This window comes from Eschrichtius robustus, chromosome 9 (genome assembly GCF_028021215.1).
Source record: "Eschrichtius robustus isolate mEscRob2 chromosome 9, mEscRob2.pri, whole genome shotgun sequence".
NCBI classification, from domain to species: Eukaryota; Metazoa; Chordata; class Mammalia; order Artiodactyla; family Eschrichtiidae; genus Eschrichtius; species Eschrichtius robustus.
The window spans coordinates 45,025,951-45,046,706 of record NC_090832.1 but is presented as its reverse complement, the minus strand read 5'-3'; the positions used below and the strand labels follow the sequence as shown (position 1 = coordinate 45,046,706).

Genomic DNA, 20,756 nt, shown 5'->3' with positions numbered 1-20,756 from the left:
CCTCGGAGCAGAGTGGTCGCTCCTGATCCCAGTATGCGGGAGTGAGATAGTTGTGAGGGTGTGACGTGGAAGGAAAGAACAGCAGGAGCTGAATTCCACTGGGGCTTCTGAGGAGAAGTGCAGAGAACACCTCTCAGAGTTGTCAATCCAGGGGACAGGAGGCTGGGGCATTCATTCACTGGCTCCTGACCCTGTTGATTGAGAGGCTTGCCATGTGGGCTCCAGAGGTGCTCAGAGAAAGGGAATGGCACAGGTGAGCTTGAGGTAGGATGCTGCTATTTAGCACAGCTGTGGCTGGGGTCAGCCACGGACCAAGGGGATGTGACATGGGTCCTCAAAAGTGTCTGCCCAGGGACAGCAGAGTCAAAAATGACATCGGTGCCAAGGAAGGGCTCAAGTTTAATTCTACCCTAGGGCCAAACAGGATAAATCAAATCCCTCTCCTTGCAGAGACCCTAGAGTGTGCCAGTCCTGTGCTTCCGAGTTTCTCTAAGATAAGCACACTGTGTCCTCACGTGATCTGATTTTTTTTGTTCTTCTCTTCACCCTGGCTGTTCTTAACACTGTACTGAAGTTTGCCTGAAATTGTATGAAGATTGAATGCGGAACTCTAGGGGACCAGAGCACAGATTTGCAAAGGCACTATTGTGTGGAGCACTTCATGGTATTCCAGTGTTAGGTTGATGGTTTTGAAATTCAGTGACCTTGATAATTTAAATTGTGACTTTTTCATAATCTATTTCATATTTGGGATATGGTCTAATTTTCACATTTAAAAAAATAAATATTTTTTAATAAAGTGCTTAACTATGGATATCCTGTTTTCACTTTCTTGTAGTAGCCTTGTAGCTGAAACCTTCTTTGAAAAGTGATGATAGGCTGTAGTGGAGTGATTCTGAATTGAAATAAAAGCCCCTTTAAGTAGCGAAACCAAAATCTAGTCTCTCTTCAGCCAAGTTTCTGTGTATGTCACATAAACGAGGCATCAATCTGTTCCCAGTTTAAATTTTTGTTCTTTTTAGGAAAATATTATTTTTATGATAACTACTTTGACCTGCCTGGAGCTCTTCTGTGTGCCAGAGTGGTGGACTCTTTAACAAAGGTGAGTGGGGACTCATTTTTTAGAAACTGTGCAATGTATTTAGCTATAAATCAGAGGACTTAATTATATATGTCTTCTGAGTTGAGATTTTACTTAGTTTCCTCTTTGTGGTTTCAGAGGTGACTGAGGAGGAAAAACATAGAGAATTTGGTCAAAATATTTTTGGAAAATTAAATAGCGACCGTCCCTTCTCCCTCCCCGACCCCACCAATAATAAACCTGTTCTGCAGCAGGGAGTGCAATAGTCTAGAAAAAGAAAATACCAAACTTGCGTATGGAAAAAATATTTCTTGGTTTCATTAGCAGAATTTTTAAAAATAAATAAAAGAAATTTAAGGAAATTCCGTGTGTCTTTTTAAGCATTGTAAATAGTATAAAACCAGAAAAATGAGAAGAAATTTTAAAATTCATCATTCTTGGCATAGTTTAATGCATATAGACTTTTTCCTTGTCCTATGTATCAGGATTAAATAGATTTCTGGTTATATCAGTTTATACCTAGAGTTTAGGACCTGTGAACATAAACTGGTTTTATGGCAGAATCACTTTCCTTTTTGCATATATTGTCTTTAAAAATCACAATGATAATGTTTCTGATAGGACTAGATAATGGTTTATTTTTGAATCAGAATTAATTTGTATGTTTGTGAAAGTTTCTGTTGAGCAGTAGTTCTGGCTTATAGAAGTTGTTATGAGATGGAGTCAGTTTCTCGTTTTATAGCGATTATATACAAATGCACCAGTCTTTAAATTGGACTTTATATAATTTAATAATATCTAGTAGTTGGTCTTTGTTTAGATAGAAGGACACTGGTTAATGTTTCCAAGGAAGCACAGGGTTATTAACGTATAATTTCCTGTTTACTTGCTTTCTGGTTTAAAAAAAAATCTTAGTAAAAATGATTTGAATTTTGGATTAGGAACCTCCTTAATAATAGAGACTTGCTCCTCTTTTATACTGAAACTCAAGTAAATGTGCACAGAATTCTACAGTAGCCAGCTTTTGAGGTTTTAAGGCTTCAGGTCTCTTAGCTCCACTGATGCCATGGTACATGAAGTGACACATTCTGGTACCTCACAGGCTATAACATTGTAGATTTGCTCATGTGTTAAAAATATTCTATAATGTTTAGACTTTATAATGAGTGGAAATTTTTATTTGGGTTATGTGAGTTATATTAATATTTAGTCATATGTATATATCTCTCTGTATCAGTGATTTTCATGGAAGATTTCTTTCTAAAATCACATTTAGAAAAATGAGAAGTTTTTATCTGTTATGTTTTCTAAAACATGAATCCCTATTTTAGAGTACAGTGATATTATAGTTGTTTGTCAGGTGTTTTCTGTTATGCTTAAAAACAAAATTATTACATGTATCACATTTGGATTTTTTATTTTCTTTAGCAGAACAATGGTCAAAAACCATTTGATTTTTGGAAGGACATAGTGGCTGGTATACAACATAATTATAAAATGTCAGCTTTTAAAGGTGAGTAACGTGAAGAGAGACTTTAGATGTTTGTTCAGTGCTGTGTATCTAATGAATTACTTAGAAGTTACCTATTTTTCTGTGTTCCTTAATTAAGATTTAATTTGGCTTTAAATATTGCCATAAAGTTGATACTGGTTATATTTTAAGAGGTTCTTTTATTCATGTCTGTTTCGTGGCTATAATGGCCAGTATTCTAAGATATGTAGTCTTTTACATGCTTACCAATAGGGTCATTTTGTGGGTTCCCCAGAATTTGCTGTTTCCTGGCTTGGGAATGAAGGTTGGTGATACTTGTAATCATTAGTATAGTAATTATAGACAGATAGGGAAAGTGAAAATTCTATTCTTATTGCTTAAAAACAGGAACGGCTCACCTAGAATGGGAGCAGAGACATCACCAACCCAAGCCTAGGGTTTTATGGTTCCGTCCACAGGTTTGCTTGGGTTACACAGGGAGATTGCTTCTAAGGAATTAAGAGATGCCTTTATAGTATGTTACCCTGATGACTTGAACCAGACTGCCCTAATTTAGCCAGTGGACCGGTGGATGCTCAAGAACAGTGTTTTTCAGCTGAGAAAAATGTTGCCTTTTGATTGACATAAAAATTGCTTGCCTTCCTTTTAATGTAGTGTAAGCCATCAAAATAATCCTAAATGTTATGACTAAAAACATGTCAAGGCAATAAATAGTAACTACAGAATATTTGTTTGGACTACATATTTCTCTGTTGCCTCCTTCTTTCCTTCCCAGAAGAACATCACTACGTTTGGGTGATTGTCTTACTTTTCTAATCCCAGCCACCAGCCCTTCACCCTGGCTTGTAGATCACATGTGGTTCTGTTTGATGGCTTTTCACAGTCCACACTGAGTGCTTGGGTGTGTGGGAATGCCCATCTCCAGTAGGAGGGCATAACCATGACACCTATAAAAGCTACCCACCACTTTATCATTTTACTATTTATTAGCTTTGTAAAATGAAAAGCCTTAAAAAAACGGTTGAGAATAGCAAATTGTTGGTGTCAGATAAATTCAGCATAATAATCTATTCATGTTATTTTATTGCATTGTAAATAAGGAGTAGATAAAACATTTCACGAGGCACAGCTTAAAAGTTTTAAACAGCAACATAAAAATACAGTACAGAGCATAAATAAATAACATCATTTCATTTCTAGTCACATTTTGAAATCCTTCACATCAGTTATAATTTCACTGGAATCGAAGGCCCAAGGTACATATGCTAATGCTCTGTAAACCCACAAAATCATATTACATTAGACTCAATAAGGAATTAAAGCACATTAATCACACTTCTGTCAAATAAATAGAATAGGTCAGACATCATTTGTTTGACCTATCCTATTCATCCAGACATCATCTGTATACCCTTCACTACCCAAGTTGTAAAGGGTATACAGAAAGCTTTCCTGCAATCACAGAAAAGTTTGAAAAGGTTCATGACTAAAGCACCTTGCATTTCAGATTATTTTTAACATAATATTTTGGGTTTCTTATGAGAGCTGTAAAAAGTCTATATGCACCTGTATACTTGAATAGATATTGATGAAGGGGACCATGTAAGCCTTTGAGTAATGCACCATCAGAAAGATCTTAGGGTATACAATGCCTTTTAAATTTGGATATTCAAGTATTTAAGTCCCGTAAAGATACATGACACCTGAATGTTTCCTAGAAATTCTCCTGTTAATCGTTAGAAACAGGCTTATTTTAAAAGGAAATGCTGAATTTTAAAATCAAATTTAACATGATTTAACATCACATTTCAGGGTTTTTTGAGATCATTTTATTTTTTTAGCTTAGCAGTACTTTTATGGTAGAATTTTTAAATACTGAAGGAGTTCACAGAAAACTTTAAAGAGACTTAGGATTGCTGACTAGAAACTCGAGAGGGCCTTCACATATTGTACACTATGTCTGAAAGCTCAGATCTGTATTTTGGAAAACTAAAATTAGTCACATTTTTTTCAGCCTACCTCCATATGCATTTTGTGGGGTGGGGTGGAGTTGGGGAATGCCTTTTCAAGCAGATTCATATTAGCTCAGTGGAAATATGCTCACATTGGAGCCACTAAGAACCCTGAGAAGGAGGAGTGGACATACTCAGAGGAGTATAGCCCATTCGACCCTGCGTTGGGCAGCTGGAGCCACACCTGGTCATTTTCTGTTAGATCGATTATGGCGCTCCCTGAAGCCTGATCTAGGTAGCCTTTGATGTACTCATCATAGGTGTACATTACAGGGGTGCCGTTCTTATACAGGCCCACCCAAGCATGGGTCCCTTTCACATGCACGTGGTAGGAGAAGTAATATATTCCTGGAATCCTACAGGTAAAGATTCCAGTTCTTGGGTCATAATGCTGTTGCCTGTTATATAAAATTTTATCAAATGGGATAGGAGTACCTATAGTTGGGTAAGCTTTGGAGAGAATAACAGTGAAAGCAGACACAGGCATTCCTGTTACTCCCTGGTTGGCACTAACAAAAGGCCTCTGGCCTGCCTTCACAAAGCCCTCGGGCAGGACTGCTTGGCCTGGGGGGCCTGGGGGGCCTGGGGGCCCCGGGCGCCCTGGGAGACCAGGCTCTCCAGCGTGCCCTCTTGGACCTGGTGGCCCAGTGGGTCCATTGAGACCTTTAGTTGCTATGCCAGCTGGACCAGGAGGACCTGGAGTTCCTGGATCCCCTTTGGATCCAGGGAATCCTGGAATGCCTGGTGGCCCGATGGGACCTCTAGTACCTGGCATTCCAGGGGCACCTCTTGGCCCAGCCTCACCATTGTGCCCAGGCACTCCCTTAGCTCCTGCTGGGCCCGCAGGGCCTGGGAGGCCAGGAGGTCCTCTAATTCCAGGGTCACCTTTTGGGCCCGGCAACCCTGGGTTACCCTTGGGACCACTGAGACCCGGTTCTCCTGGGTACCCTGGTTTTCCATCTAACCCAGAGGAGCCCCTTTCTCCCTTAGCCCCAGGGTATCCTGCAGGCCCGACTGGCCCCATCTCACCTTTAGGGCCTGGGATCCCGTGGTTGCCTGGAATGCCTTTTGGTCCTTGGGGTCCCATATTCCCAGGGGGTCCAGTCAGACCTGGTGCCCCGGGATGACCTGCTGGGCCTTGTTCCCCTTTGGCACCCGGACCCCCCGGAAGGCCTACAGGTCCTCTTTGTCCTTTCAGGCCTGGCAAGCCTGCTTTCCCAAAGCCAGGAGCCCCTGGGGGCCCAGCTATTCCTGGAGCCCCAGGGTGACCTTTTGTCCCTGGAACCCCTGGCTGGCCAGGGGCTCCAGGAGCTCCTGGCTTTCCAGTGCCTTCTGGTCCTTGTTCCCCAGGAGGACCTTGGGGGCCTGGTGGGCCAGTTGGCCCCCTTTCACCTGGAAAGCCCCGATCACCTTTGATACCTGGCTGTCCTGGAAACCCATTTTCACCGCTTTTTCCCACTCCAGGGGGGCCAGGTGGTCCCATGGGACCCTGAGGACCTGAGAGGCCCCTGCCACCAGGGCGTCCAGGAGCACCATATCCCGTTTCCCCTTTCTGTCCATTCATACCAGGGACTCCTGGTGCACCCTTTTCTCCAGGAAAGCCCCTGGGTCCCGGGGCTCCTGGAGGTCCCTGTGGCCCAGGTTTTCCTGAAACAGAAATTCCGGCTGGGCCGGGGATTCCAGGTGGCCCTGGCGGGCCCCGTAGTCCTGGTAAACCAGCTGGTCCAATATCTCCTTTTGGTCCGTATGGTCCTCTCTCCCCTGGTTTTCCTGGGAGTCCTGGCAAACCTGGCTTCCCAGTGGCTGATGGTCCCGGCGGTCCTGGCAACCCTGGCTCTCCTTGGGGTCCAGGACTTCCATAGCCTGGTTTTCCTGGTGGTCCAGATGGACCTGGGTGCCCTCGAGGTCCAGCAGGGCCTGGTGGACCAGGAATACCTTGCTCTCCTCTTACTGATACACCTACAAGACATGCCCAGTACACATACCGGGTCCGGGTGGGGGGTGGTTAGTAATGCTAAGGAATCATTGCTTCTTAAAATATAAATGAGGACAGGACATTGCAGTGGCAGTCAGACCATTTTGGCAGACTGGTCTTAAATGGTTTGACAATACATTTTATATTGTTTTAAAAAACACAGCTAGAGAAGATGATTTTACAAGATCATGGCTACCATAGTACTTTCATTGCATCCTAACGATCCATGAAAATAAGCTGGGATTGAAGAATTCATTTAGAATAAGAGTGCATTGGAGGTAAATTTATCACATTTATTTTAGGAAAATCATCTACCTAGAAAGGAAGGGGGATAAAAAGGCATTTGACAGAAAAAGAAGAAAAAGGCAAGTACAGAATAAATGGGAACAAGTTTAAGAACTATAACAACTTTTCCTCAAAAAAGCTATCCTATAAGATAAGGGAGAAATGCAGTCTGTTTTAATTTACGTCTGCCATGACCCTGCTGAACAGTTTAGATTTAGGATGACTTTTTTTTTTTTTTTACCTCAGTACATACCGTGAGCTCGTACATTCTCTGTTATTGACTTAACATTGAAACAAGGAATTAGAGAATTAATGGGCAAGGTACATACAGTAGTGTTAAAGTGCTTATATAAAGTTTTCTTTGATTAATGCAAATATTGTTGATTTCATAGATCTGTGGGTTCATTTGAGCTAAGTACTTATACTGATATAATAAATTTAAACTAAAAAATTACTTATTCAGTGCCTGTGATGTGAAGCATGCTATTGAGCGACAAGTATAGGAAAAGCGCAAAACACCTCCTATAAGAGCTTTAATCACAAAGAGAATAAAACAAGTGTCCATCTCATAAGTGCTTTAAGAGGTGCCCAGGGTTTTAGTTTTAGTCAATCTAAGGTGGGATGTAACAGACATTGCTGGCATTAGGATATACCTTTATGGAAGCATTACCATGTCAAAGAATCTTTAGGCAGCATTATCATAAGCCTCTAGATAAAATAGTCTTCTTTTCCTCAGAGAAATTCTTTGATAGCTAGCAAAGATGGTAATGAATTGCTTATGTTTCTAAATATCTACTTGCGGGATTTATATTAAAATTAATTTTCTGTTTAATAAATTTTCAGAAATATAGTTAGAATGCCTGTGTATACTATTTAGATTCTTATGCTGTCCGAATAGTTCATAGTAATGATAGTTTTAGTAGGTGTCGCAGTAGTCAAAATAGTTTGGTCAAAACCCTGAAAATGACTTATAACTGTGACTTTTGAGCTACATCTTTTTTGTACAGAAAGTATTAATATGCTTAAACTCCATTTAACTAAATCTTTAATGGCTTTAAATATCGAAATGAAGACTAAAATGGAATTAATATTAAATGAATTGAATTGTAAATTGCCCTTGAAAATGTATTTTTATGGGTATAGTTTCTTTTAACTATTAGTTGTTGGTACATTTAAAATCTTTCATATTAATTAACTGGCATGTAAGAAGTAGTCAGCCAACAGTAGTTGAGAATATTATACTCTTGGGTAGAGGTGTTCCTGATATTTGAAAAACATTTGATAACAAATGAAACAAAATACAGAGCAGAATCATTAAAACAGATATACTGAAATAGGAAATTCATTTGGGTATCTATATATTTTGTACTAACTAGAAGTTATACTTCATTTTGCAAACAAATGTGTGGAGTTTTATTTACTCATAGATTTTAAGAAAATGACATCAGGAAAAAGATTATGAAAAAATTAATTTATGGAAGAGATTTCCATGTATTTACACATGTATTGTTGGTTGAGTTTAGTGTACATATATGATATGTCTGTATGTATAAATGAGCATTGATACATTGCAAATAGAATAAATGAATAAGTAAAGGATTTCTTTTAATGATTTGGAATAAAATAGGACATTTTAAAAAATGCAAACCATATTAAATTGGGGTTTGCTTCAGAATCTTATAAAGATCATGTCTGTACTAAAAATAATTGTCTTGGTGTGGTTGGAAATCTGTTTAACTGTTAAAGTAGAGAGGAAAAGCAAGTCTTACTGAGAATGACTGCATTGAGCACCATTTGAGACTGGAACTCCGAAGACAGTGATCTCTATCACTTAGAATGTTACCCTAATAGGTTCTCCACCTCTCCAGTACGTGAAAGAATGTGATTTCTGTTGTATCCTTGAGGGACACAAGCCCTTGTTTGTAGCTTGATAGGGTGGTGCCATCCTCAAAGAATAACGATTACCCAGTAGAGAAGTTTCTTAAATGCCCACAAAGTGGTTGATTGTGTCAGAATGTGGCACTTGTGTGCCCACCAGTTGTGGAACCCTCTGCAGCATAATTTAGTGTGTTTTGGACTGAGTTCTCTTTTAACCTGTTTGAACAGATGTGCCTAGGAATTGCGCAGGAGTTCTTTGTACATCTGTTATCAACTCAGTGTTTTGCTTGTGTAAATTGTGGGCTTTTATCTTCGTTTGACTGCCAGGGGATAATAATGTTTTTGAGTTTCCACCTTGTATTGTCAAGTAGACTAAAGTGGATTTAATAGTTAAAATACAGCTTCTAAACTTTTCATTTGTTAACAAGATATATATTTTCATTTTTTCTGCAAAAAAACAAAATGATGCCATACATTATGGTGAAAAGATAGAAAATATTTTAACCTTCTAAAACTGGTGGTGCATTTTATTTTAATTCACAACTGTTCCTTATGGTCTTGTAAGCTACAGAGAGTCTGAATTTGTGATCATAGAGTGTATGTTTGTCATAGCATTTCAAATTTCATTTGTTGCTTCGAGTTAAGTATCATGTTTTCTTGTTTTTTATTCTTTTTTCTTAACTTTTTTCTTTCTTATGTTTTATTTGTATTTTGAGACATTCAAGAGAATCTGTTGAGTACTTGTGCATTTATTTTTGATCATTAAGCTACCTTTCATGAAACATTTAAAATTTCATCTTTCTTTTTTAAAAAGACAATGCTATACATTGAATTTGCTAAAAATGGTTGTTTCATAAAGCATAAAAATTTTTATGGCAAATAGCTTTATTTACAGTATAAAATATGTAAGCATAATGAAAAAATACTATGGAAAATAAATTTGAATCCTACAATCAGTTCATATTACTCAGTGTAATTCTGTAGTATAACGGGCAGTTTGTGCCAGATAGCTATTAAATGGAATTAGTGAATATGAAACCTGATAGTTGCCCTTCTTTGAGGATCTGTTAGTACTTTACATACATTATATCAGTACTCTTCATAGTAGCCAAGAAAGCTGAGCAGATGAAGGATAGATTCAAGAACAAAGTTAAAACTTGTCTAAGGCTATACCACCAGTACTATAGTAGTAGTAAGAGGAGGAGGAGGAGAGAAGTAGAAATAGAAGTAGAAGTAATGGAAGTAGTATGAGAAGTAGAAGTAGTAGTAATAGTAGTAGTAGAAGTAATAGCTAACACTTAAGCACTTTACATATTAACTCTAGTAATAGTAGTAGTAGAAGTAATAGCTAACACTTAAGCACTTTACATATTAACTCATTTAAGTTTCAGAACAGCCCTTGAAAGAGGTGCTCCTTGTTTTACAAATGAGGGAACTAAAGCACAGAGAGCATAAATAACTTACTCAAGGTTGCATAGCTAGTTTGAAGCAGTTAGGTCTGTGCACTTAACTACTAAACTAAACAAAAATGCATTTAAAAATTATGAGAATTGCTACTTCGTTTGCCTATTAAATTTCTTTGGAGAGCATCTCATTTTATTTGATAATTAAGACTCAATTTTGTATGTATTTGTAAGCTAGCAAAATAAATTTTAAAAGTAAATATGTGTAAGTGTTTAGATATATAAACCTGCTACTCTTTTTGTATACAATTGGCAATTATTTTTAGTTAAAACATCTTAAACATTAATTTGATTGGATTAATATGTCTAGATTATGGGTAGTTATTTGTACAAAAGCATCATTGAGGGAAAAAATTTCTATACCTAAAATTTCCTAATATTCTTCAGGTATATCTTTCTGCTATACTTGTGTGAAGGATATGAATGTTCTTGAATAGACCTACTTTTTCCATAAATCCTTTTGGGCTAATTGAGGGGTTTGAAGATAAATTTAACGCCAAATAAAATTTAAAACATTTTGTTAAAGAGATCATTACGATTGTAGAAGGCAAAAACCCACTAGTTAATAGAGCAAAACATATAGTTCAGTTTACCTTTACTCTTTATGGCATAAGGGATGAAGAACTGTGTCTTGATGTTGGATGGTGGGCCTTTTATGCCTGTAGGTGTTTGGTATCGCTCAGTATAAAATACTCCATGGACCAAGTTCAAGGATATTAGCAGCAGAAGGGCTATTTGTGGCAGCATGTTCTCAGATGGATTCTGAAAAACAATAATTTCATATAGCTTCATTATTGACCTGTTTCGTTTTTCTGATGTTTCACAGATGAATTCTTTAAATAGTTATCTACTTTTTTTAACCTTATCCTATATATTCTGAATATATTCCATAAATTAACGAGAGTTATAATTTTGTTAATTATACAAATATATGTCTTAGTTGTTTTTGAAAACCACATTCAGGTAATCAAGTGAAAATAAAGTTATTTAAATAAAAGAAACACAGAAACTGTAATTGGATGTCTGTATTAAATAATTCAAGATCTTTGATATAGACTGAAGTTACCAATAGTCTCAAATACACTGAAATTCAGATTAGGACATGTTTTTACAAATATAGTTTAATTAGGACTATTTTTTATAGACTGATTCAAATTAAACTTTCTGAGTGTACTTTAGTGGAAAGCCATTTTTTTAAATCACAAAAAAACAAATAATGAATTGAAGCTTGTTTCCAAATAAGCTAACATGGAGGTCCACCAGTCATAGACTTACCTGGATGCTGGAAGTTGCTGGAGTTGGTTTCTTACCAGCTCTCTGTGCCTTCCTCTGTGCCCGGGTGAGCTGCCCTGCAGTATTTATACTGCTTTTCCCTTACTACATGAGGTTACCCCGAGTTTAAGCTCCTCCCCCTACCCCAGAGGTGAAAAGCACAAATTATGGTGGCAAGTTCTATTGGGCAGGCATACAAGATCAGGTTGGGCTCTCTTTTTCCTTGTTTTCTTATTGAAAAATAAACTCTTTGTCTTAAATATATATTAATAGTTTTAACCATGCACCATCTTTTTCTGTGATTTTATTTTAGAAGTTATTACTCAGATGTTTAGGTTAGTTCATAACGGGATGATCCTATCCCCTTTATATTTTTAGAAAGCACATTCTTGTGTTAGTTGGTTGAAAATACTTGGTAGTATATAAAAGTAGGGGAAGAAGTCTTTTGGAGGGAAGTGTGGATTTAAACCATCATCTAAATTTACTTTGGTTATTACATGAAGCCATTGATGTGTCCGTGAATGTTTCTAAATTTTTATGAAAATAGCTTACTCCAATTCTTATTTTTAGGCTTGAGAGAAACACAATGGTGAAAATGTAGATATGCAGTCCTGTATTTCAGAATTTTAATATAAGTCCTCAGCTGTTAATAAGAGAAATTTTAAATGTTAGCATATAAATGTTTCAGTGTTTGCAAACTATTTAAAATTTTTTAGACAGAGGCAAGATATCCATGAATTTGATAGTAGAGTTAGCAATAATTACCCTGAAGAATTTATTTATTATTCTGAGTGTGTGACTTTTTTTTTTATTGGAGTATAATTGCTTTACAATGTTGTGTTAGTTTCTGCTGTAGAACAAAGTGAATCAGCTATATGTATACATATATCCCCTCCCTCTTGAGCCTCCCTTCCCCCACCCCCGACCCCCATCCCACCCCTCTAGGTCATCACAGAGCACCAAGCTGAGTGGACTTGTAGACACGGGGGGAAGGGGAGGGTAGGATGAATTGAGAGAGTAGCATTGACATATATACACTACCATGTGTAAAATAGATAGCTAGTGGGAAGCTGCTGTATTGCACCCTGAAGGATTTAAATTCATTGTTTACAACACTATACTGTGTTCAGTAAATGCCTTCAGATTTTATTGCTTAATTTTGGGTTTTACTTTAGAGTTGCAGTGGAGATTACAAAAACCCTTAACTTGATAAGGTCATATCATGTCCATTTAAATAAGGTTGCTGTATTCATTTCGTAAGAAAAATAATCTTTATACTTTGCTTTTGGCTTTTTAAAAGTATTATTGGTTTACCTTGCAATTTCCTTCAGGGATCTTGAATCAGCCCAATTAGAAACGTTTTTTCCCCCAAAGATGAAAGTAAATGTTATCATTGTAATTTTCAGTGGTTAGTATTCTCTTTAACAATGTTAGGAGACTCTTTAAATCAGTTTTCAGGATCCTAAAGAGTCTAATAACAGGAAGTTGAGAGGCCAAATTCTGATTCCTACTAAATTTCATCATTTTGGAGCTAAATCACATCAACTGTACACGTAAAGTAGGTGAGAAGGAAAATTCCATAATAGGTATAGATACATCTTTTAAAAAAATCTCTGCAGAATTAAAGTGGTATGGATTCAGGATTGATCAGTAATTGAAATAATTGAATGTTTGACCAGTAAATGAAATAAGGGTTTGTTCTTTTTCTTCCCTTCCTCCTCCCCTGCATATAATTTTCTATATATTTTGAACTAAGCCTTGTATAGCACCTTGTAGAAATGTAAGTGGATAACTCATCTCACTGCCTTCCTTTCTTCTCTCACTTTTAGACCTTTCATTGTTGCCATATTTAAAAATTTACAATGTTATTGGTTGCCATATTTAAAAATTTACAATGTCCTATATGTCTCTATATAATATTCACAGATATATATGAAATATGGCTTTTATATCAGTTCAGATTTACAGAAGAATTGGAAAGATTATATTTTCTAATCATTCTTTTTTTTATTGAAGTATAGTTGATTTCCAGTGTTGTGTTAATTTCTGCTGTACAGCAAAGTGATTCAGTTATACACATATATACATTCTTTTTTTATACTCTTTTCCATTATGGTTTATCACAAGATATTGAATATGGTTCCCTGTGCTATACAGTAGGAACTTGTTGTTTATCCATTCTATATATTCTGATCATTCTTTCATCATTGAAAATGATCTATGCAATAGTTTTTGTAATTATACTATTACTCTACTACATCTGTAAGAGACCACAAAGATAAGTGAGAGAAATGGCTGCCTTCCATCTACTGTGGTTCATTTGGAAAAGATTTTAAAAAAGTAGGTGAGGTAACATTATGGATGCCCTTGAATACTAGTCTGTAGAATTTGTTTTAAAAGTATTTATTAGAAGTGCATATTCTAGTACTTTTGTGTGTATATATGGAGACACACGCATACACTTATTTGTTTGTAATCGAGACTGATACCCTGTTAGACATCACTCATGTGAAAGTTCAAAGATTAATTCTTGGCCCTTCATTCTGTGCACCTGTGTAGACCAAGTGTTCCTCTGTGGCTACTCTATTTCCAGAACTTTTCACCTTAACCTCTCTAGGTGTCTGTTTTTTCATCAACACAATGAAAAGGTTGTATTAGGTTTCTAAACTCCTCCCAGCTTTAAAATTAGATTATTCTTGTGCTTGAGGTATTTTGCTGTTTCCTGTGGTGAGACAGTGGGCTTGGCTTCATTTAGTAATTATGAGACAAAATCCATACCAAGTGGTCATATGCCTTCTTTTGGGGGTATGTAAATATATGTGGGTATTTGTCATTCTATATTCCCATTTAACTTTGGAAAATGTGGTGTCTTTATTGAATAAGCCTTGGATGCTCAACCCTTTTTGCAAATAGTGTACTTATTTCAGCACAAGAAATCTGACTACTGTTTGCTTTGTTAGTCACATAAGAAACACTGTCTTGTCCAAAACAGATTGTAGAATCAGAATATTTGCTAGCCTCACCCCACCCAATTGTGTATTTAAAACTATTTTTATTCTAGGAGTTTACTTGTAGCTGTTGGAAGTGACTAGTCTGTGGCTTTATGATGAAAACCCATTCTACTTAAAGAACAGAAAGTCTTTTTAAGCTCAGTAACCTAAGTGGTTTTTTAATATCAGATATCAGTGTTTTTTGCACATCTAGCATTTAGCTGCTATTAAGCTCACATGTTCATTTTCTCTTCCCCAGGGTATCATTAATTCACCAAATATTTCTTGAGTACCTTCTACATGTCAGGCATGGAGATAAAAAACTGGACGAATGATGTACAGCCGCCCCTCCTTACAGTGTTTAAACAGTGGTTCTCAACCTTCTTTCCACAGTCCTGGGGTACATGACACAGTTCCTTCTGTCTTTGGGGTTCATTAAGATCATGGTGGTTCAGAGACGATATTTAGAAAAAGCTTCTCAGGTGATCATGAGGGACTTCTAAGTTGGAATGTCTTAGTCTGCTATCAGTGTTCTATTACCAGCTTGTTAATATTAGATACATAATTTTGGTTGTTTTTGTTCATATGGTTTTTAACTTTACTATAGAAAAATTTAGTCTTATCCATAGAAGTAGAGAGAATGGTTACAGTGAATGCCTTTGTGCCCACTACCCAACTTAAACTAATCTCAAGTCACTGTCACTCAATCCTTCTTCCATTCATCACCCCCCATATTTTTAAATCCCATATATTGTACCAATTCACCTGTGAAATGTCAGTATATTTCTCCAGAAGATAAGTTCTTTTTCTTTAAAATAGTATGTTCATCATACATAAAAAATTAGTTATTTCTTAATTTTATCAGATACTTTAGTTCACTTCAGATTTCCCCAATTATGTGTGTACACACACACACACGTAAGTATATATACACACACGTATATACACACAAACATATATATACATATATATACTCACAGATATATGTAGAGATACACAAGCACATGTGTAGCATACATACATATTCATACTTTTTTACTGATTGTTTATTGTTTGTTCAACTTAAATTCATGAATTTCCCCTAATTGATATGTCCCTGTTAATGTAGGTTTCTTATCCATGTCTCTTTTCTCCCTTTACAGCTTATTTGTTGAGAAACTGGGTCATCTTTCCTGTACAGTTTCCTACAATGTGGATTTTGTTGTCACTTAACATGCTTCTCTGTATCCTGTTTTTCCTGTAAATTGGTAGTTAGATCTAGAGGTTTAATCTGATTCAGGTTTGAGACACACACACACACAAATACTTTTTGGCCAAGAATACTTTATAGACAGTGGTATGGTGTATTTCAATCAGGAGACCTTTTATTGCTGGTTGTTTCTCTTTGTGATATTACTAGGAATGATCATTACCTAGGTATCCTAATTCTATCATTGCTCCTTTGCTTATTAGCTAGAATACTTCTGTAAAGAAAAATACTCCAACTATTTGGTTACCCTGAAGTACAGTTTGTATAGAAAAAGCAGGATAGATACCTTTACCAGTGTATAAAACAATAAGCTTATTTCCTAACATTCTCCAGAGGTGGTACAGTGAGGTGTTTGAGTATCATTATAAACTCATGGATTTAAATGTATTTTATGTTTTTCAGTCCATGGCAGTTGTTATTCTTATTATTGCTCAGATTTTTCCTCCATCTTTGGTCAGCAGGAGCCTCTTCATGTTGGCTTCTGAAACCTTTTGGTATGATCGAGGAGTCTTTTATAGCTTCTTTCCTTCCAATAGTTTGTACTTTCCCTGACCCAGAACTGTAGTTGGGGAGTCTTGGTTCCTTTTGTGGGAAATAGAAGTTGGAGACCACAATCTGGGTGCCTGGGTCCTAAGGGTGTGCATTGTTCCTGGTTTGATGATTGTTTCTGGGCTTTTTCAGTGCAGAGAGCTAGGGGATTCATTCATGTAATGTTAATTAAATATAAGACATCATAACTTCATACTAATACATCTAATTCACATTGAGGACCACAGGGTGTTTTCTTAATGACCTACAACCTGTATCTCTAGCTCCTTAGTACTACACTAAAAATCTCATTCTCATGACAGTAATGTAGTTATTTATTTGCTTTTTATTCCTTAACACTCTGACTTCTCAGAATGGCAATACCAGCATTCACACCACAGTATTGAAAAAGGTTTAGGATTATTTTTTAATTCTTTTGGTATTTCCACTATAGCTGTATAGTCAAATCACTATGCCTTACAGTCCCTTGAAATGGCTCATTTCAATGTAGTAATGCTACCCGGTCAATTCACTGTTAGGTTTGTTTTGTTTTGCTTTCAATCTTTAGGAATGCTATCTATCTATCTATCTATCTATCTATCTATCTATCTATCTATCTATTTATTTATTTATTATTTATTATTTATTTATTTATTTATTTATGGCTTTGTTGGGTCTTCGTTTCTGTGCGAGGGCTTTCTCCAGTTGCGGCAAGCGGGGGCCACTCTTCATCGCGGTGCACGGGCCTCTCACTGTCGCGGCCTCTCTTGTTGCGGAGCACAGGCTCCAGACGCGCAGGCTCAGTACTTGTGGCTCACGGGCCTAGTTGCCCCGCGGCGTATGGGATCTTCCCAGACCAGGGCTTGAACCCGTGTCCCCCTGCATTGGCAGGCAGATTCTCAACCACTGCGCCACCAGGGAAGCCCCAGGAATGCTCTTTTTAAATTTAATTTTGTTTGATAATTTCCTGAAGTTCCTGTAATGTGCTGATAAATGTTTCTTGGGGGTTAGAGAGGTCTGTGTGCTGTAATCAGTGGTGTAGATACTCCCACCATGGCCAGTTGCAAGCTGCAAGGGTAAAGACAACCAGTTCACAAAACACCTGAACCTTTACCAAGAGCCAGTACAAGCCAGCTCCAACATGCATTACATATTTCCCAAGTCAAATTTACAAAACAAGGAATATTCAGAGAAATCTGGTCTCCGTTACTGACCTATTACCCACACTGTGTTTCACCTTCCTTCTGTAAGTAAGCTTTTTTTAAAAAAAAAAGTTTTTGGTTTATCTTTCAATTGTTTTTAAAAGTAAGTACTCATTCGTATCCCCTTCCAATTTCTTTGATAAGTCGCATCCTAATATATATACTTTATTTAACCTCTTTTTATGTAGCAGTTTATCTTGAAGATCATTGACTAACATTACAGAAAGATGGTCCACATTCCTTTCTACAGCTGCATAGTACTCTATTATATGAATGTACTGTAGTATTTTCAATCATTTCCCTATTGATGGGCATCTGTGTTATTTCTGCTTTTTTGCTAATACAGTTACTTCTACTTTGTGTGTATGTATGTGTAGACACACACACACACACACACACACACACACACACACACACTCTCTCTCTCTCTCTCTCTCTCTCTCTCTCTCTCTCTCTCTCTCTCTCTCACACACATATATATTTGCCTGAATCTTTGGGAGAGATTCTTGGAACTGGGATTCATGAGTCAAAAGGTAAATACATATATGATTTTGTTACATGTTATTAAATCCCCCTCCATAGGTGTTGTATCATTTTGCATTTCCACCAGCACTGTGTGAGAGTGCCTGTCCCTGCAGCCTTGCCAACAGGATGTGTTGTTTAGATTTTGTTGAATTTTCAGATTTTTGCTCATTTTTGTTGAACGTTTAGATTTTTGCTCATTTTAGAAGTGAAGATTGGAATCTTGGTCTACTCGTAATTTTCATTCCTCTTACTAAGCGTGTGGTTGAGCATCTTTTCATATAGTTAAGACTTTATTTCTAGCCCCCTTCTCCTAGAAGCGTTCTGTATCCTATAAACAAACCTCTTTTTTATGGTATAGTTTGCATATGTTTTTCCCAGTTTGTCATTTGTCTTTTTAGTTTACCCATGAGGGTTTTTTTAACATTTAAAATTTTCTCTTAAGGTACATAAACTATTGATTCAGAATGTTATTGTTCTTTCAGACTCAGAGCTCTAAGGAACATTAAAGGTTATCTGGATCAATCATTTCATTCTTCAGAGGAGGAAACTAGTTCCTCTGTTATGAATGTCTCATTCCCTAATGTTTAATTGAGTTAAATTTCTGAAGTAAAGAGCTGTTGGTGAGGGAGCCCATTGAGGGAAAACTCCACAGACTAAGCTGATGTGTTCATCTCCTTACCCTAGCAGGATACTGACTTTCCTGTTCCAATCATCCTTCAGTCTTTTAGCAGTGGAAATGAAGGTGCCCAGAAATTTAGTTAGGGCTCTTGGAGGCCCACAGCTTCCACCACCACCTAGCTGCACCTCATTCCTCTTGAAAAGGTTTTAAAAGAACATTTGTAGGTGCTATTACAGAACCCAAGAGCTAAAAATGATCTATTTGTGTAAATAACCTAATGTGGTTTAGTGGTTAGATACCTGCTGAGGGCTTGAAAGGAGAAATTCATGCAAAAAACAGGTGTTGATGAAAACCCCTGAAACTTCAGGCCAGGTCAAGAAAAACAGTCATTTAGAAAGTTTGAACAAGGGCTTTATATTCTATTTTCTATTGCACAATAAATTGCCACATTACTTAAAGAATTCATAGTTTTGTGCTTCAGGTGCTTAATGACATCACCGTCTTTCCATAGTAACCTGCCAAGTTAAAAATATAGAGCTTCTTGGCTCTTTGACCTAAGGTCTTCAAGGATCTTGGCCACCCAGCAGAGTCTCGGCCGTTCAAACACATTCCTACTTTATTAACAAGTTCAGCTTTTCATGTACAGTCTGCTAAGTTGGAAGGAGAAATTAGAGAATTAAAGTATTAATTGGAGTAGTCATGGGGTGATGCTTTTTATTTAAATCTCTTTGCCCCCCTGCTTATTATCATACATAAAACAACTCCATGATCACTACCTACTTAGAGGGTATGAAGCACGGTTTCTGTGGGTGGCAGCCAGACCACCAAGAAACCTTCCTTCAAGACTGATGCCCTGTAGCTGTGTAACTTACTCATATTAACAATTAAAATACATCCTGGAGTTTTTAGTTTAAGTAATGCTGGGCCCCAGTCTACTTACCTTTAATCAATCAACTTTGTTACCTGGCCGGCAGACCTCTGCCCCTGACTGTGGGCCAGTGCTAAAGGGTTACTCTTCCTGCCATCTCTGGCTCCTGCCTTCTTACACCTGGTTTCCTCATTAGTAAAATCCCTAAAGTCTGCTTACTTGCTTTCAGAATTTTAAAGTAATTACTATTTAGAGAAAATGTAGGAAATAGAAAACAAAATTTACATACCACAGAGGTATAATAACTATTAATAGTATTTATTAATGATATTAATGGTATTTTCCCCACAAATGATCTGTTTAGTGCTGAGCTTCTATCAATTATCTTTAATCACCTATGTCAAAATAAATCTTGCCACTTCTGATACCAGTAAGGCTGAAATGTAGACATGCTATGGTCCTGTCCTGTTTTCTCTTATTTTTATTTGTTAGGAACCCTGGAAGATGAAATAAGATATATGTGAAGTGGTAGAACAGTGTCGGGGAATGCTCAGTAAGTGTGAGTGATGGCGGTGACCATCATGGTGTTGAAGAAGTAAACACCTCTGACGTTACACTTGAATCTCTTTATAGCGCCAGTCTTCCCAAATGTGTGTGGAACTTTGAGTCTCTGCTGTGTGCCATTTGCTGGATTAGCTGCTGCTAACCTGCTACTGGTGATCTTAGTGAAATGGAGGAGACAGATACCAAACACTCTGGCTTCTTCAGAATGCAGAAGTCGCGGATTCTGGCGTGAAACCATCTTTCAAATCATAAATGGTGTCCTCTTATCACACTTTTTAATTGTTCCTGAATATAATTCAAGGACTGTTGGTTATTTACCACTGAAACTCCACTCTGTACAGGCAGTGCCTAGTACAAAGCATGGACCTTGTAAATATTTGCTGAATGAACGAATTAAGAGCTTTAGGAGACCAGATTTCAATATTTATTGAGTGTGGGCATTTTGCCTCACACCTGTGGGCACTCAGGGGCGGGTCCTTTTGCGCAGTGTTGGTTTGAATTGGGGTCTTTTCAGTCTGTGTCTTACCTTAAAATAACTCTGAATTCTTGCAGAAGTCACAGCATCAACAACTGCTTCCCAAAGCCATTTTACAAAAGAGACTATGGCTCCTCTTCTAGTGACTGTGTACCTTCCAGTGTCCTATTGGGAATCGAGTTAGAATTTCAGAGTAAAATTTTCCAAAGACAGTGTTTCTCAAGGTAGCCATGGTTGGAGGTGTAGAGTTAAGTGAATAGGTCAGGAGAGGGGCTGAA

The 20,756-nt window shown here is 37.3% G+C and overlaps 2 protein-coding genes across 3 annotated transcripts in view; one reads left to right on the top strand and one right to left on the bottom strand.

Moving 5' to 3' along the window:
- NT5DC1 (5'-nucleotidase domain containing 1) overlaps positions 1-20,756 on the top strand; it is a 122,283-nt gene that overhangs the window by 13,979 nt on the left and 87,548 nt on the right. Inside the window, exons 5-6 of one of the 2 annotated variants that reach the window (XM_068551199.1) lie at positions 1,023-1,102; positions 2,513-2,594. In XM_068551199.1, the coding sequence (XP_068407300.1) occupies positions 1,023-1,102; positions 2,513-2,594 (162 nt within the window). Of the gene's footprint in view, positions 1-1,022; positions 1,103-2,509; positions 2,595-20,756 lie in introns of both variants that reach the window. The other variant, XM_068551198.1, reaches the window with a different exon arrangement.
- COL10A1 (collagen type X alpha 1 chain) lies at positions 4,674-10,933 on the bottom strand. Its single transcript, XM_068551357.1, has 2 exons — positions 10,780-10,933; positions 4,674-6,544 (listed from the first exon to the last, which is right to left on the bottom strand). Exons 1-2 carry the CDS (start codon positions 10,931-10,933, stop codon positions 4,674-4,676), a joined length of 2,025 nt encoding a protein of 674 aa, XP_068407458.1.